The sequence below is a fragment of the Columba livia genome, chromosome 4, assembly GCF_036013475.1.
Source record: "Columba livia isolate bColLiv1 breed racing homer chromosome 4, bColLiv1.pat.W.v2, whole genome shotgun sequence".
NCBI classification, from domain to species: Eukaryota; Metazoa; Chordata; class Aves; order Columbiformes; family Columbidae; genus Columba; species Columba livia.
Window position 1 is genome coordinate 27,625,833 of NC_088605.1, and position 17,567 is coordinate 27,643,399.

At 44.6% G+C, this 17,567-nt stretch overlaps 1 protein-coding gene across 6 annotated transcripts in view; it reads right to left on the reverse strand.

Annotated features, from left to right (window-relative positions):
• CORIN (corin, serine peptidase) overlaps positions 1 to 16,678 on the reverse strand; it is a 138,607-nt gene extending 121,929 nt beyond the window's left edge. For 5 of the 6 annotated variants that reach the window (XM_065060831.1, XM_065060829.1, XM_065060828.1 and 2 more), the window contains exon 1: positions 16,450 to 16,653. In XM_065060831.1, the coding sequence (XP_064916903.1) occupies positions 16,450 to 16,524 (75 nt within the window). In that variant the 5' untranslated portion in view covers positions 16,525 to 16,653. Of the gene's footprint in view, positions 1 to 16,449 lie in introns of all 6 variants that reach the window. The other variant, XM_065060832.1, reaches the window with a different exon arrangement.
• Between the last annotated feature and the right edge of the window lie 889 nt (positions 16,679 to 17,567).

The following is a 17,567-nucleotide window of genomic DNA, read 5'->3' on the forward strand; positions in this document are numbered from 1 at the left end:
TACTGCCAAGTGTCACGTTACCTGACCTCGAGACCCATCCAGTGAAGTGTCCCACGTGAATTATTTTGCTGCTTCCACTGTTCAAAGTAAAGACTGGGTAACACTGAAAAGGGATATGGTACTGTCACAGAGGAGTGATCTAGGTACCAGTAGGGTTGGAGGTGCTAGCATCTGAAACAGCCAACTCAGGGTGAGAATAGTAAGAGTGGTAGCACTGTCTATTGAAAAGGTATAGCCTGGGTGAGTTGACAAGGTCTGTAATCTGATTAATACAATTTCCCAAAACAAGAGAAATACAAAGAATGTTGGAGAGAGTCAATTGATTGTCAGAAGTGTTTTTCTTAATTAACAGCTTATTCAGATGTTGCAAATGCTTCAGTTCAAGATTTCAGGATATCTCAGCTAAAGTACTGCCCTTACCAGCCAGTAATACCTCAAATATAAATATAAGGATTTTAATGGCTTTAGGAACCTAAGTCTAAGTGACAGACAACCTCTGCTTGACTATGTAACTTTCTGAAGTCCACACCTGCCTGTATTTTCAGATTAAAGTCTTCAAGGTCTGCCTGAAGTTTTGCTTCTGGTCATGCTGGAATACAGCAGCTTAGCAGCTACTCAGGGCATGCTTCCCTGAATTCCATAACCTTGGTTTGCAAAGCCTCTATTAGGCCCCCTTGGGAGGTCCGAGAGCAGGTAATAGAGGAATAGCACAGCTCTGTTATGAGTACAGGTCTCCCAAAACAAGACAGCCATAAGTACTTTTGAAAGCACAGACAAAAAAGAAAGGCATAAAACCACCCTTTCTAACAGTGCAGTGGTTACAGTGCTCCCTCAAGGCATGGGACTGTTTAGTTCAAGTCCCTCTTCAGCCTGAAGCAAATCAGCAGAGTATCACAACCACCTGAACTTTGACTTCTCCTGAATCAGACCACACTGTTCCTTGAAGTAAAGATATTCTGTAAAAAAGAACACAGTGCCGCTGGGCCGGGTAACAGGGAGCGGGACCATTACTACACAGCCCAGTGATTAAGGCACTTGGGAGCTGACTCTTCGTTTCTTCAAAACAAACAAATGCAAGATCCAGCTCATTTTGCTAAAGGAATAGTTCCCAATCAACATACACTTCTTGCAAATCCTAGGCAAAAGCACCTGACTCTACCCAGTGTAATACGAGGTGAATGCTAACCCATGACTCACAAAGTTTTCTTTAGGAGTAAAAAACTTATGTTATCAATACACAACAAAGCTGTATTCCCAAAAAACTGAGAAAACACACAGAAACTGTATTCAGAGTCAATTTTTTTGAGTCTTTGTGTGAGGAGGGGGTAGATATTTAATATTTTGGAGGTTCATGAGATTTTCATCATCCCGAACACAAGAGTTACCACCACTGTTGTACACATGCCTCAGAGTCAACCTAGGAGAAATATTAAATGTGTGCTAATTAAAACAGTGAGCTTCTTATGATCCTCCGTTTCGTGATAATTTTTTTTTTTCTAAAGTCTACTGGCATTGTGGATACTAGCTACTTCAGGCAAATGTTCATACTAAAAGAGAACCTCAAACATTTTCTTTCTCGTCAGCTCCTGAAAGCCACAATAAACCTCAGTATTTGCATTGACAACTTTTACAACCACAGTTTTTAAAAGGGACTGTTGTATCCAAATTTGTTTTCAGTGACTCCTCGAGAAAAGAATGTTGGATTGTGAAAGATATGCTTCTCTAAACACAATTAATTTCTAGTTTTGTATAATAGCAAAGTAAATATTTATAGGTAACTAAACAGTATGTTGTATTTTTCCCTTGTACAGGAAAATATCTAATGAAAACACTACACCTATTTAAACTTATCATTGGTGACTCAGCAAGCATAAACTTAATTTTTTCATTTTTCCAATTTTGACAGTTTTCCATCACTTGAACATCTACGGAAGTTTTTTTCCATCAATTTCTGTGGTGAATATGAAATAAAACTAGAGATAGTGCTGATGGTTCCTGTATCATCAATGACAGTTTAATGAAGGGTCCTACAGATAACGTAAATGCATAATAGCTACTTTTTATATATTGCCTAATACTGATTATTTTCCTTGTGACACGAAATATTGCAATACATAAAGAATCTATGTCCCAGTTTTAAGTGCTCCAGTATGGCAACGGTATCTGCATAAACTTCAGACATGCTCTGTCCTCTCAGTTCTCATAAATAATTGAATAGAGGCATAAATAATGGACTAAAGGCATAAATAATGGAACCTTCAGAGAAAATGGGCCTGTAGAAGGAAACAGGAGTGCTACAAGCCTGTTCACTTGGCTCACTTCAGGCTTCCAGGTAAGTGGCAAAGACAAGAAACCAGTCTCCCTCAGCTGTCTCTGTAGTCAATAGTTCCTCTGAATCATTCTGTAAGTTTGTAAGGCTAAGGTACCTTATAGTTACATATTTATTTCTCTTTCCAGGGGAAGTGCGAGAAGACTTAGAAGCAGAATCCTTGAGGGCAGACTGAAAGAAACCAACCCTAAATGCTGGAGATTTTGGCATAAAATAGATTTAACACAGCACTGGACCAAAACATACTCCCGATACTTGAAGAACACACAAGTGCAAGTTCCCTTCCTATCACTGTTAGAAGATTTGATTAAGAAAGATTTTTTGAATTAAATACTGTGTGCATTGTAGTTAGGAAATGTCAGTGTTTGGTTGTGAAAGGCAACAAGTCATTTGTTTTTAATACAATCAGATTTGGTATTAAACAAGAATATAGTCAGAATACAGGATGCTTTAACACATCAGAGAATTTCTTCTGATAGCTAAAAAATTCTGGCCCTAATGAAAAGCCATTAACCACTGTTTACCTAAGTTCCGTTATTTCAGTAATGACTGCAATAAAGGAAATGCACTATGAAGTAATTCTGAGCTAATTTCAGTGCAGATTTTTAAAAAATGCTAGGCTTATCTAGGACTGCTGGATCAGACTGCTCACAGTTGATTTCTGAAACCAGAGAGGCAGAAAAAAAAGATGGAAAAAATACAGTCTCCGACGACGACAGAAAGACTAAAATGTCACTGGACTGAAATTCACATCTTCTGAAAGATGTAAGGAGAATTCGATCTCATGGGTGTCATTTTGATAACATGCCTGTCATATTAAAGCACAGGAATTACAGATTACACTGAGATTTATGGGTGAAAAGCCTGTAGTTTTTCTTCTAGACACAAAAAGTATCTAAGTTACTAGTCTATAAAACAACCTGAATCATGGTATGGTATATATGAGCCAGCACTGTGCCCTTGTGGCCCAGAAGGCCAATGGCATCCTGGGGTGCATGATTAGTAGGTCGAGAGAGGTTCTCCTTCCCCTCTACTCTGCCCTGGTGAGACCACATCTGGAATATTGTGTCCAGTTTTGGGCCCCTCAGTTCCAGAAGGACAGGGAACTGCTGGAGAGTCCAGCGCAGAGCCACAGAGATGATTAAAGGAGTGGAGCATCTCCCTTATCAGGAAAGGCTGAGAGAGCTGGGTCTCTTTATCTTGGAGGAGGCTGAGGGGTGAAATCATTACTGTTTATAAATATGTAAAAGATGAGTGTCATGAGGATAGAGCCAGGCTCTTCTTGGTGACAAACAATGATAAGACAAGGGGCAATGGGTACAAACTGGAACACAGGCGGTTCCAATTAAATATGAGAAGAAACATCTTCTCAGTGAGGGTAAGAGAGCACTGGAACAGGCTGCCCAGGGAGGTTGTGGAGTCTCCTCTGGAGACATTCAAAACCCGCCTGGACACATTCCTATGTAGCTTCATCTAGGCGTTCCTTCTCCGGCAGGGGGATTGGACTAGATGATCTTTTGAGGTCCCTTCCAATCCCTAACATTCTGTGATTCTGTGATAAGCACTTGGCAAAACTACATCCTGCTGTTATCACCACAAACTTAACAGATGTTCTCCCAATAAAGAAATATCATTAGGGTTAACAGCCTACTGTCAGTATTTTCTGTGCATTATGGGTCTCTACAAAGAAACGTAAAAGACACCTGTTGGATCAGAAGCATCAAAATATCCTGAGCAAGCCATATACCAAGGTACAATGTAGTATTTATGCTGGAAAGAAGTGGAAAGAAGAAAATACTACCATGAAATGCAGAAAGGATGTCCTTATAGGGCAGTAAACAGGTGACCTTGTAGAAAGAAGTCCTCATAATGCCACTGAGGAATCTGTAATAGTTCATGCATGGCAAATTCATTAGATTACGGAAATTATCTGTAGTTCTTTCCATATGCTTGATATTGTTCTTCTAATGAAACAGTGTCCTGCTGTCAGCTCCTGTGATTTTATCAGCTCTTTTGGTGGTGGTCTGAAAGCTCTAGGTATTGGATTAACATGACCATACCTGCCTTTACAGCTTTCCTTCCCCTGTAAGGGAAGACGGTTCCCAGTTCTCACGGCTACAAAGCAAAAACTGAATATGTGAACGGTCAATGTTTAAACACACAACCACATATATAAATTAATTTTAACACAGTCATTATTACAACCTCTTTTGGCCAACTCACAATATTCAAATGCCTGGGAGTGTGTAACAGAAGCTGCAAATGTCATACATTTTTATCGGTTCTGTGCTGTTCACATGAAAATTTGGGAGTCAGCAACCCATTTCTATTTGGCTACCTTATCATCCAAAACATATAACACCGTGCCTTAATAGTCACTGTAACAACAGAAATCAAAGATAAATCCTCTAAAGCTGCAGGCAAAGTCACATGCTAAAAACAGAAACAGGCAAAAAGTCACTGGAAACAAGGTTTTGCATAATCTTTCATTTTCAGTGTTACAGGAATCAGAGAGCCAAACAACATGAAGAATTAATGTTAAGGCAGCAAAAGAAAGTGGACACTAAGCTGTATTTCTATCTGCAAATACAAGTAATACTCAAATTCCAGTGTACATGAATTTAAGAACAAAAGTGCAATAGTTATTCTGAAAAGGAAATAATGCAATCTAGGAAAACAAACAAACAAACAAACAAACAAAAACCCCACACCACTTTGCATGCAGCAAGGCACCGAACATGAGAAGCACATTATCATCACATGAATTGTTATTTGCACAATGAAATGCCCTAGTTTTCCTGATAGTTCAAGTTCACTGTAATCCTGTAATTTTTTTCCCAGCAAATTCCATATCCTCAGATGTATTACAAATTGCTGACATAATTTATTCAAAGTTCACGTTGATGACCAGACCTCCTTGCCCATCCACAAAACAGAGTATTCTGTTTCACCTCTATTTAGACTGCTGAAATATAAACATATTGAGTCATCATACCAATCTGAAATACACAGTAGCCCAGTAAGGGAGATGTCATATAAAGCTGGTCACATCTTTCCAAAATAAGAATTTGGTTGGTGCTAGATTCCATGTCCAGCCAGATTCTTTCGGCTGAAGCAGAAACCAGAAACACGTGTAACCTTCCTGAATTACATATTCAGTTGAAATAGAGTGTAACCATGTCAGTGATGTTTCTTCTGTGTACAGAAGACACAATGGGTGAAGTAAGGTGATTTTTTGCATTTCAGACTACCACAGAGACCCATTGGCCACTTCTTCTGTTCAGGTTACCTTTCAAGCTGTTACTAATCCAGCATGAGACACCATGTAGTAAAAATGCAAACCAGGCATCACCAGAATTCACCAATTCAGACCAATTAATGTTGATGTGGTATTCTTTCTTTCCTTCATTTCTGTCACACAAATTTGGGATTCTTAACTCCTTACAAACAATTTCAGCACTTTTGTGAGCCACTGACACAACCTTGGAACTGAAAAATTGTGGAGATACGCATAAGAAGCCCAGAAGAGACAAGATGACATTCAAGTATGTCTCACCCAGCTCTGTGACAACACAGTACTGATGCTGCGCCAGCTTCAGTTGGAGACAGAGCCATCGGTAAGTCTGCTGAGACACAATTCAAACACAACTATGGTGTTCCAGTTATGTGTGTGTTTGAGACCCTGCACTGCCACCTGCCAAGCTCAATCTCCTTTGGAGCATGCCTACAGTGCTGTCCAAACAGCATGAATGCAGACCCCTCACACGTAGCCCACCCTCACTTAGAACTTTCTAGCTGAGGTACAACCAGCTATCAGAGCCACCAACACACTGAGATCCAAATTTGTTCTTATCCGGTATGACAGATAACTGTTGTGCTGCCAGTGATATTACCAGTGTCCAAGTTAATATCTTGCAGTGTATGCTCAGTTTAAGAGAGAAACTCCTGGTGCAACTTCTCTTTCATAATCCATTCTTCCCTTTCTGTAGGCTTTGAGAGAGGTGGAAGTTAAGTCACTCAGACATAAGCACTACAGCCAGGAGATCTGGAGCTCTGAGGAGTTTACTCTCATTTCATCTAGTTCTTTTGGGAAAGGCTCCAGTGTTTTATCTTGGCAGTGGAGTGGATTATAAAGGCACTTTTAAAAGCACCTGATACTTAAATAAATTTAAATAAACAATGTAACGATTTGTCTTCCTGAGAATAGTTTGTTTAGAAATCAGAAAGTTATTTGCATGCAAAATATTGACCTTTGTTCTCCATTACAAGTGATCTATGCCTAACATTTCACGAAAAGGGCCGAAGTGGAAAAGTAAGGACTTCATTGGATTCCCTGTATCTGGTATGATAGCAACAACTGCTCTCCATCTCATTTAAAATGAGAATTAACACACCATTTAGCCATCATATAGGGTCAGTACTGATCACTCTTCAAAACTGGAATTAGAACAGAGGGGAAAAAAGGATATTTAACACTACTAGAGAACAGCAGTATCACGACTTCAATAGCAATGTGTTTGAATCTCTTCCTTTTTCAAAGAAAGTCCTACTGCATAATTATTCCAGTTTGGCGTAAGTGTTAATTGTATCCATACTTATATATTGTACATGTTTACAATTATTTATCATTTCACTGATGTAAACTTGCAACTATAGTGGATGCTTCCCATATTTACAATGGAGCTTCTTTGAATTTTCAAGAACATTCAGATTAAGAAGTAGTTCAGCTGATGGCAAATTTACTACAATTCTAAGCACTCTTTTCTTTATTACTAACAGCTGGTGAGAAAGATGTCTGATGTTGCCATGTTTCATAAGCTGAGCAAGATTTAGTAAGCATATGGAACCTAGCAAAGATTTTTCAAACCTTGAAGTCTACGGAAGACATTCTTTTTAAGAACAAGACTATGGTTAGCATTATATCTGGTATTTCCCAATACCAGAACATGAACATTCATTCAGCCTACCTCAGCAGGCAGTGGGGAAGTGTTTTGGGGAAATTAATCTTTAATTAATGCAGAATTTATGCTTTGGGGATTATTTGTTTTCTTTAAGTTCCTGGGGCTTGCAAAAATTACTTATGGAAGTTTCAACAGCACCACGCTGTTTTCCAAACACACCCAGAGACCACTCTGATGTTTTCCGGGCTACCCAGATGTTCAGTTCATTGAGGTTTGCTAAGCAAGTAAATCAGCAATGGCAAGTCTCTGGCTGATACGTTGTTGAGAATAACAATTCAATAGATAGGGGATTAACACAGTACTTGCATCAGCTTCCTGCCTTTCCAAGAATTCACTGAGCAGATGCCCACACAAAAGCCACTAACACCAGAAAGCAAAACTGGAAATAAATAAATCTTATTGGCCTAATTTGTGACAACAAAAATATTTTGAAACAAACATTTTGAGGGGGTGGAGGGATATAGCTGGAGTAAAATGTCCTCTTAAAGGCAGTTATCAAGCCTGGAAAACTAGAAGGGACAAAAAGAAATCCTGCCTGCCCTGTTGCTCCCATCCAGTGTATCAATCACTGCCTGTGCAGAATCTCACCAGAAGCCCCATCCCACACAAGACAACTAGATCTCATAACCGGACATATCTTTTGTTTTTCCTTTTAATGCCTGATCATTGGGATTAGCCTTACGAACTTGAAAGTAACCAGCACACCATATATGTGCTATGCACATTACTGATTATGCAATTACTTAACCTACTTAAAATCAGAAGCTTTCAATGACATTAACTGGATGATAAACTGGAATGGAAGCTAAACAAATGGTAGGAATCTTCTTAGAGGCATTTGTATCCTTATGTTTCAAGCATTTCTTATTCTTTTTTCTCTAAAATGTATAAATTTTCCTTACACTACAAACATCCACCCAGAAGAAATTAAAATGTTGGATTTGAATGTGTAATGTTGTCTTTACACAACTGACATTTTTTTTACTTGTGAATAAAAAGATACTAACCCTTAGACAAAGAATAAGAGCAGCAGCAATATAAATCAAAGTAAAGGACATGGTTTAGTGTCAAAATAAAGCTTCATCTGTTCAGCATAGCCAGGTATTTATTTGTCCTCTTCCCAAAGATGAAAATGGACTTACACAATGTCTCACAGTCGATAACCTACTACGTATGACATTTACAGGTGACTCATTATTTTTCAATAGGATACCACGTTGTCCAGAAACATGTCATCTTTGAACATATTGCTTCAGCAGGAGAAAATAAAGAAAGAGAAGGATATTTTGGGAAACTACCAGGACATCTTCACAGAAATAACTGAAGAGGTGACTAGAGATTAAACCTATTCATTATTGTCGAAGTTATGAAACAACAAGCTGATACAGAAAACTCAAGATTAAGTGGGTTAACAAGACACTAACATTGGTTTATGTGTTTGACTATGACTTGGATACAGTATCAAAGGTTTATGGATCACACAAGGAACTGTAGGATAAAATCATCTATCTAAGTCACTGAAACAATAATAATCTGGTGAATTATTTTGTCAAAGAAGAAAAACCCTACTATGGCTAATACTATTCAATTTAATTGTCATCCCTAGGATGGATGCCAGCCTTCCTCCCATGCACATTTTCGTTAGAAATCCTCAATATTCACATAATAATTCTATCTATGATGAAGAAAAAGCAAACGGAAACCATCTGGGTTCTTAGCCCTTCCAGACCACTATCAACACTATTCCATATACTCTGGCTTTATAAGGGAAAAGGAGAGCTGTTAGTAACTTCTAAACACATTCAATTGTTATTTCAGGCTTCCTTTCCAGCCTTGTTTACATGCACTACAAATAATTTAAACTTACACCTTTAAAATGACTGAGCAAGAGCAAACTGAAGCTTAAAAAAAGCATTTACTATTTAATTCTTCTGTTACATTTTGCTACAAATCAAATAGCAAGAGGGGGAGGAGGGAAGGAAGGAGGGAAGGAAGGAGGGAAGAAAGGAAGGAAAGAAGGAAAGAAGGAAGGAGCTACTTAAGCTACTTAAGCTACTTACTCTACAGTTCCTGATATTATTATATTATTTCAGATATATTATCCATTTGAACAATATTTTTACATGCACAGAACTAGCATCTTTCAAACAATAAGCTGTCTCTCAGCAGTGTCTGTCCCCTAACACTCTGTGACAGCAAAAACACACAGGCTGTTAAGGCAAGGTTGGCGCAGCTGTCTGAGTTTCTTCCTGAAGACGTCAAAATGCAGGAGGTTGGGGAAAGCATGAAAACTGTAGCATGTTCTGCTTCTACAATGTCCAGGTGCTACTGGTTGTGGGACAACTTTAATATAGGCAAAACAATACAACCAGCAAAACATTTGACATCGAAAGCAGGAGCAATGGAAGAAACCTGTGTCGCGCCACTGGCCCATAGAAGTCCAGAGCAGACATAACTGTATATTACAGATATATGCTGTATTGTTACATGAATGCAGAGCTGCAGGTCTGAGAGACCTGAGATAGAATGCTCCTCAGTGCTGTCAGTGATTTTATTTCCAAGAGAAGGCCCTGACTGCTTTCTGAAATCTAATGAGATGAACAATACAAAGAGCACATAAGTGATTTCTTACTGCTTCATTCAGAGGCATCAAGGGGAAAAAATTAGTCTCTTTTCCTAGGAAATGCTTCCTGAGTCTGAAACTTCCAGTGCTATTGGAGTGACAGTATAGGCTATTTTGAAACTAGCAGCTCTTTGAGGTGACAAGCAATGGCAATTGCTCTGGGCAATTACTATTAATATTAAATCACTGTTAAGTTAAATCTCTCTGGTATCAAACCAATCAGACATGAAAAATTCTATTAGCTATCTGATTCTAATAGCACATTACTTTTTATAACACAAAGTTTTGTATATGGCAGAACGAAGTGTTAACAGGTTTGAGGAAGAGAAGAGGGCAAAGATGGACATTGACAATCACTGACCAGCTGGTCCCAAAGCATGAGCATCATCCGCTGAGCTTTGAACTTGAACTCTTTCTGAACTACAACATGTGAATTGGAATAGATGTGGGCCAAAAGAAGGAAACTCATGTCTACCTTCACTTCCTTTTCCCTAAGGACTGGGTGAGGATGACTTAAACATTCAATATAGAAAATGCTTCTTTTGCAAGAAAAGTGAGCCTTGGGATTCAGGAAGAGCAGTAGCTTACAGGAGCACCTGCAGTGATGCAACCTGACAGTCTTCTTTCCCACAGGTTTATAGGAGCTGTACCTCATGGATTATTCTATGAGAAGTTTTTAAAACTGCCTCAATTTCTGTTTCCTCTCTGGAAAATAATTAAATAAATAAATTATATATATATATCTATTGATTTAGCATGTATGCAAAGGCAGGGATCCCACAGAATGCATGCTGTTGTGGGAAACATGCAAGCCAAAGGGCTGGAATCATCAATGCATAAACTTCATTGTTACAAAGCAGCTCTGGCAATATCAGATTTTCAGCCTCTTTTCACTTTTTACATGGCAATACCCTAAAAAACACTTTATGCTGGCAACAACACTAGCAAAAATACAAAGAGGCAGATTCTGCAGGGGTTTCACTCTAATGACAGAGATGGTAAAAAGGAACTGAAGGACAGATGGATTCATTTCATCCTTTCATGATCTGAGGATCAGGGAAGAAAGACAGGGGAGCAGACAACCACAGAGGTAAAACTGCCACTTTGGTCAGTTACGAGCAAACATACTTTCCCAAGCTGACACTATGATGAGGTGGCCACCACTTCTAGGCAGTTCTGTTTCTGATTGCATGGACATCTGTACTGGGTGTAGGTGCCAAGCTGCTGGCACTGGGTGGATTGCAGGAGTGATCTCCATGAGAAGAGACCACGGGCTGTCCCATGATGGCCACGGCCAGTTCCAGCTGGCTCTGTACCACAGGGCACAGCTGAGCCCATCAGCGAAATTGGTGGTACCTCTGTGAAAACATACTTAACAAAGAACAAAAAACACCACATGAGCAAAGAAGAAGTAGAAACAGAGCAATAACCAGCAGTGCAGACACCAAGGTCAGAGGAGAAGTAGGTGCTCTGTGGCAGAGCAGATATTCCCAAAGGGACTGCAGCCCATGGAGGATCCATACCAGAGCAGAGGAAAAGTGAGAAGAAAGGTGCAGCAGAGAAGAACCACACTCCTCCCCTGAGCCAGCCGCTCATTGCCTTGCTGAAGGGAGTGTCACCAATACAAATATAATATTTATATTATTTAGTACTAAACTTGTTTCCTTAAGTCAAGTATGTTTTGCCCACAACGGTAACTGGTAAGCAATCACCCAAACTTTATCCTGACCACAAGCCTTCTCACTCTTACTCTTCCTATTTTCTCCCCTACCCCGCAGGGCAGAGGGGGGATGAGCAAGTGGCCATGCGGGTGCTGGGCTGCGAGCCAAGGCCACCACAGCACCACACCCACAGCAGCCGTGCTCCAGTGGGCACTGAGGGCCAGGAGCTGCGATGCGGAAGCACCAGAAGGAGAAGGCATAGCAGCCATCAGACAGACCTTTCCGGTATCTACCTCTGCCTTTAACAATCAGATATTCAGATTTCACAGGTAGAACAACCAGAAATAACAGCATATGCATAAATAAGTAATAATAAGCATTGTTTTAAATTATAGTGGCTTGAAACCCCAGCTGAGGAGAATCTGTCCATTCAGGGGAGCAGTCTTCTGCACAAGGCAGGCACGGGATGAAATATAATTTGAACTTCAGAGGTAGCAAGATTCTCACCTCTCGTTGAAATGGCAGGCTCCTGCTTGACTGTTGTCTCATTATTATTTTTACATTTAGGATATTAAACCATTATCCCTATTTCTTTCATGCTTGCTGATTAGAAAGACAAGCCAAAATTAAAAACGCTACTTGGAAGGGAGCTACCTGTTCTACAACAGGATAGCAGAGATGAATTATGCTTCCATCCGACAGTTAAGAAAGGAGAAAATAATTTACCGTTACGGTATGAAAGCGCACACTGGTTCGGATGCAGGGGGAGGCTCCCAGCGCCGCGCAACGCCGAGGCGGCGCGGCCGGGCGCGCGGGGAGCCGTTACCGGCGCGCGGGGAGACGTTACCGGCGCGCGGGGAGCCGTTACCGGCGCGCGGGGAGCGGCCAGCGCCAGGGCCGGCGCGGCACCCCGAGCCACTGGGGCCCCTGCGGCAGGAGCTGCCGCGGGGGCTACCCGGGTGGGCTATTTTTACTACGGTATTTTTTGCATTCAGACTTTCCACTGCAGGCGGCCCAGGTCAGGGGATCCGCTCTGCCCGGGGGAGTCTGACAGGCCAGCCCAGCGGGAGTTATTTATAGAGGGGCAGTGGGGCAGAGGAAAGGGATGCGATCGGCATCATATTCTTCTGCCGCGGGGCTGTGGATGGGGAAAGCACCCACGAACAAGCTCCCCCGCCCTGCCTCTCAGCCCAGCCGGGCAATGCGGCTGTAGCAGGGAATCCCCAGCGCCCCGGCACCGCCGCCCCGCCCGGCCTGACCGCTCTACCGGCCCGCCCCGCTACCGCCCACGGCCGGGGGACAGGGGGCATCCGGGCCGGCCGGAGGACACAGAGGCTGCGAGGCGAGTCAAGGTACCAGGCCACCTAGACAAGGCCCAGGTGCTCTTCCTTTTCGTCCGTTTTTCCTCATGCAGCCTCTCAGGAAATGAGGACCCACCTCATACAGGTATTATCTCCCCCAGTTACAGATCCCAGCAAGTGGAGGGAGACTCATGCCCCAGCAGCACCCAGACTGAAGTTTAGGACAGTTCCAGATGAAATTGCACACCTTGACATGACTATAATTGACTGTGGAGGCTCACAGGGAATTAAAAATACAGATGCAATGAGGGCAGTCAAGATGAAGCCAGTCTGGCCACTGTCTTCAGTTGTGTGTGTGAAGACCTTTTCAAGAAGGATTTAAGCTTTCCTTGTCCTGCTGTGACAATCCATCACTTTACAAGGGGATATCATTCACCTTTCTCCTCTGGTGCTGGAGAACTGTGCTTACCCAACCTGCCACTTATACAGTCCATTTCTTTTTGGTAGGGAGAGAAACTGGGACAGAGTAGAAACATCATTATTTTTAACTGTAATCAGGCTGCCCCCCTCAAGCCCTGCTTTTGAGCTGCTTCATCCTGAAATGAGGAGGTGTCTGGATGCTACATTTGGAACGGCCTAGGCTAAATGTCCAAGCCTAGAACCGCCCTGCCGCAAGTGGCCTGACACCCGCCCCTGCCAAATCCTGTCTGGCATTCAGAAACAAGCCATTCATCTGGCCTTGTAAGCACTTGCTGAGGATACATGACACGCTGACAGGATTCGACTCTTCCCACACAATGTAGCAGTAGCTGCCATCTTTTAAAACCTGACCGCACCAGAAGATAGTGCGATTGTGGGTGATTGCCTCATAGCACATGCTGCTCACCCTGAAAGCAGACAATCTGGTATCCACGGTTTCCTGATCCATGTAGGGTCAAAGCCACATCTCTTAAGGAAGAGCCTGTAAGTGCTCATATTGTGCCTGCTGTATTAGGATGGCCTGAATCTGCTGGGCCTCAGCATGGCAAAGACTCAGAAGCCAGACAGATGGAAGCACTGTCCTCCTGTTTGTGTCAAACAGGCCTGTTTAGAGTTCAGCATTTGTTGGGATAGAGCAGCTAAGTAGTGGTGAGAGCAGGAGCTGCTGGGTTTCTTCACCAAGTGTAACCATTCTCACATTCCCTTCCCTGTTCTGCCTTCTCTCGGAAGGAAAATTCCCCTTCTGGTAGATGAAATTTCTGTCTGGGTATTTATCCACCTCAGCCTCTGCATGCGTTCCACGCTTGGCCATGCAAATAATGACAAGAAATTATGCGTCTGGCAGTACACAGACTTAGTATAATGTCAAGACAATAATGTTCCTTGAGGGAGCAGAGCGCTAAGACCTAAACATGTATATCAGCTTAGCAAAAAAAAAAAACCCAAACCAGAACCAAAAAACCAAGCAGCAGCTCCTACATTCAAGTAAGCTTGCATTTTAAAATAATTACTGGCACTGTTAACAGTCCTGGCTTTCAATTGTATCTGCAGACATCATCTAATACAAAATTAACAGCCAAACAATAATACAGATATATTAAAGTGCCCCATGTGCATTGCACATTTTATAGAACACCTCCAATCATCTCAAAGCATCTTTACTTTCGATTCACTGCACACTCAAGATATTTACCACAGGCATACAGTCAAGTGCCAGCAAAGTTTTCTGGAAATGAAGTTAATTTTTTCTGCAGTATTTAATAGTCACAGCTCCAAAAGACTGAGGAAAAAACAATGTTTTGTCCTGACAGTCCCACCCCATACTACCAGAACAACGGCAGATTCCTCTCACCCAGGCAAATGAGCTGTGCTGTTCACCACCCTGAGAGCCTTCTCAGGAAAGTAAGGTTTCATTTAAAACATGTGTTGAGTGACAACTGTATGTGTGGTTGATGGGCTGGGATTCCCCACAAGCAGAAAAAAATTGGCTTTTGGGGTACACCATAAATGATTGATGGAACAGGGATAAAAAAAGTCACAAGCATTTCCTTTCTGAAGGAGGTTTGGACATTGCTTGGGACTCCCCTGGAGGAGCCCCCCGCTTCCTACAGAACCTTGATGTCCAAGATGTCACCAATTCTACAGACACACATAAGCAGAGTGGTTCTATAATTCCTTGTATTATTCCTTTATAGTTGTTTAGGTTACCTCAGTGATGCATTAACTCAGCACTGCCTGTGTACCTGAGAAGCTTATAAGAGATCTCCAACTAAGGCATCCATTACAAAAACAAAACTAAAGAATTACAATTTAGTCCTGCTGACTAGTCCATCTTTTAGGAACACAGGAAGGGTGTACGTGACCATATGGAAAAGTCCATTCCCATATTTTTACTGCTGAAAGCTAAACCTTCCCAAGAGACACCGTGAATGCATTAAGAGCTCTAGATATTTGATTTCACTTAAGAGTTTCACCATCTCAGCCAGACTGCTAATAATTCAAAATAAAGTTTAATTAATTAGTCGTCTGCCATAAAACGCATCCAAGGATTCTGCATTTTAAATCAAGTGGAGCAACGATACTACTGAGTACACTGCCGTGTTTACAAACTTGTAAAACCCGCTGCTGTGCCATTTCGGTCGCATACGGATCGGTGCGGCAGCGTGGATGGTGGCGGCCAGCGGTACCGACTCACCGGACAGCCGTGGGAGGGGAGAAAAGGGCGAGGAGGGAGTCCCTCCGCCCGACCCTCCGGTGCATCCGACGGGACGCGCCAGTCCTTGCTGTTGCCGGGAGGCAGCAACCGCGCCGGAGGCGAGGTCCCGGCGGGTCGGCTCCCCGGGAGCCCGGCCGCGGCCACGGCCGTTTTGCCGGAGATCAAGCCCAAGCTTTCCTCCTGCAAACCCTGGCCGGACCTGTTGCCGTCGGGCTCGGCGCAACTCCTCTCCACTCCTTCCAACGCCAGAGTAATTAACAGGCACATCAGCCCCATTGATCTTCCCTGATGAGTTTATGAGAGAAGCGGAGAGAGCGGGACGCGAAGCTCTTCGTGAAACGCTAATAGCGACCGGTTGTTAACTGCGACTTATCTACATTCCCCGCCCTTGAACTCGGCCGTCCGCGGCACTTCTCCCGCAAAGCCGCACAAGCGGGAGTTTCGACACGGGAGCGCTCTGGGACGGCACCGCCGCGGCAGGTTGGGCGTGGGCAATCGCTTGTCCCCGGCCCCCACCAGGCGCACGTCCCGGGGTCACGGCACCGTCCCTGCCTGCGGGCCACGGGTCCGCTCTCGCTATGGCAGGTCGCAGGGCTCGGATCAGGGCTCGCCCCTTCTCTGCTTGCCCTAGCAACCTGCCGCTCGGCCCTGCAGGCTGTGCCCGGCGCACTGGGATTCCCTGCTGGACCGGCGGCCGCGGTCCCCTTCATCCGTCCGCCACCCCTTGCATCCGACGGTGGTCGGGGGTGCCCCCCTGGGAGCGCTGCCTCCCGCCCGCACCCCGAGAGGGGAAGTACGGCGAGGGGCTCAGCTGCCCTCACAAGACCCCGACCCCATGACCCCCAAGCGCGGAAGGGAGCGCACTCAGGCTCGGCTTACCCGGTTGGCGGAGAGGACCTGCCGGTAGCGCTCCTCCTCCTCAGTCAGGGCAGGGAACTGTTGCACGGAGAGCATGCTCTGGCTGCCACTAAACCCTCTCCACTTTGGCCGTTCCCCCCACCCTTCTCTACCTCGGTCTCTGACAAACCGCGGCCACCCAGCCGCCGCACATACACACTTGAGGGGCGGGAGGGCTCCGCATTTTGTCTGCTCGGCAGACTCCCCCTCCCCCCTCCTCCACCCAATAATAATAAACCTCCGCTAGAAAGCCGCCGCATCCCCACCCCTTTTGCACACAAGGCTCTACCCCTTGGGGACAAGCTAAAAGACGGCCCACTTGCTAATTTCACCCTAAAGCCGTCCCCCAGGGAGGGCGGATGAGATGGGCGCAGCCTTTGCTTCCCGTCCCCCACGCGGTAAAGGACGCCTCGTCACGCCGCTAAGGGCTTCAGGTGGCAAGACAAGCCTGAGCCAGGGACGATGTGCGGGGCAGAACCCTGTGGAGCCTCCTCGCACCCCTTACCTTGGCTCGCTAGGGCTCTGCGGCGGGCGAGGTGTCTGGGCTGTCCCCGCAGCGCTCTGGGGCCGCCCGGAGCCACCGCGAGGCACGGACCCACCGGCCCTCCCGGCTCGCCGAGTTGGAGCGCGGAGTTCAGAGCGGGGGATGGCGAGCACGGGCCGGGCTCCCAGGTCCATCCGTCCGCGGTTCCCGGGCCCGGGAGGACCCACCTGCCTCCTGGATGCTCTTTATTTTTACGTTATGGCACGCAAAGACTCTCGTTTCACCGCAGGAAGTTTCGCGTCTACAGGGACTGCAGCGCTTTCCTCCGTAGCCTTCCCCAACCGATCCTCCTAATCTCCAAAAAACAGGGGTCAAAGTGGCGCCGGGCGCTGCCGCCGGCTCGGCAGAAGCGGAGGGGAAGGGGCTCCAGCGTGAGGAAGCTCTCCTGGAGCTGGCGACAGGGTTCTCCCGCTCCTTCCCCGGACTGAGGCTCCGGTCCCAGTCCCTCCGGGGGCCCGCAAGCCTGTCGTGCCCCGTCCCTCCTGCGGGCAGACAGCGGCCACCGGGGACACGACACCTGTAGCCCCGCCGGGCCCTGCCGTGACTCCCGCAAGAC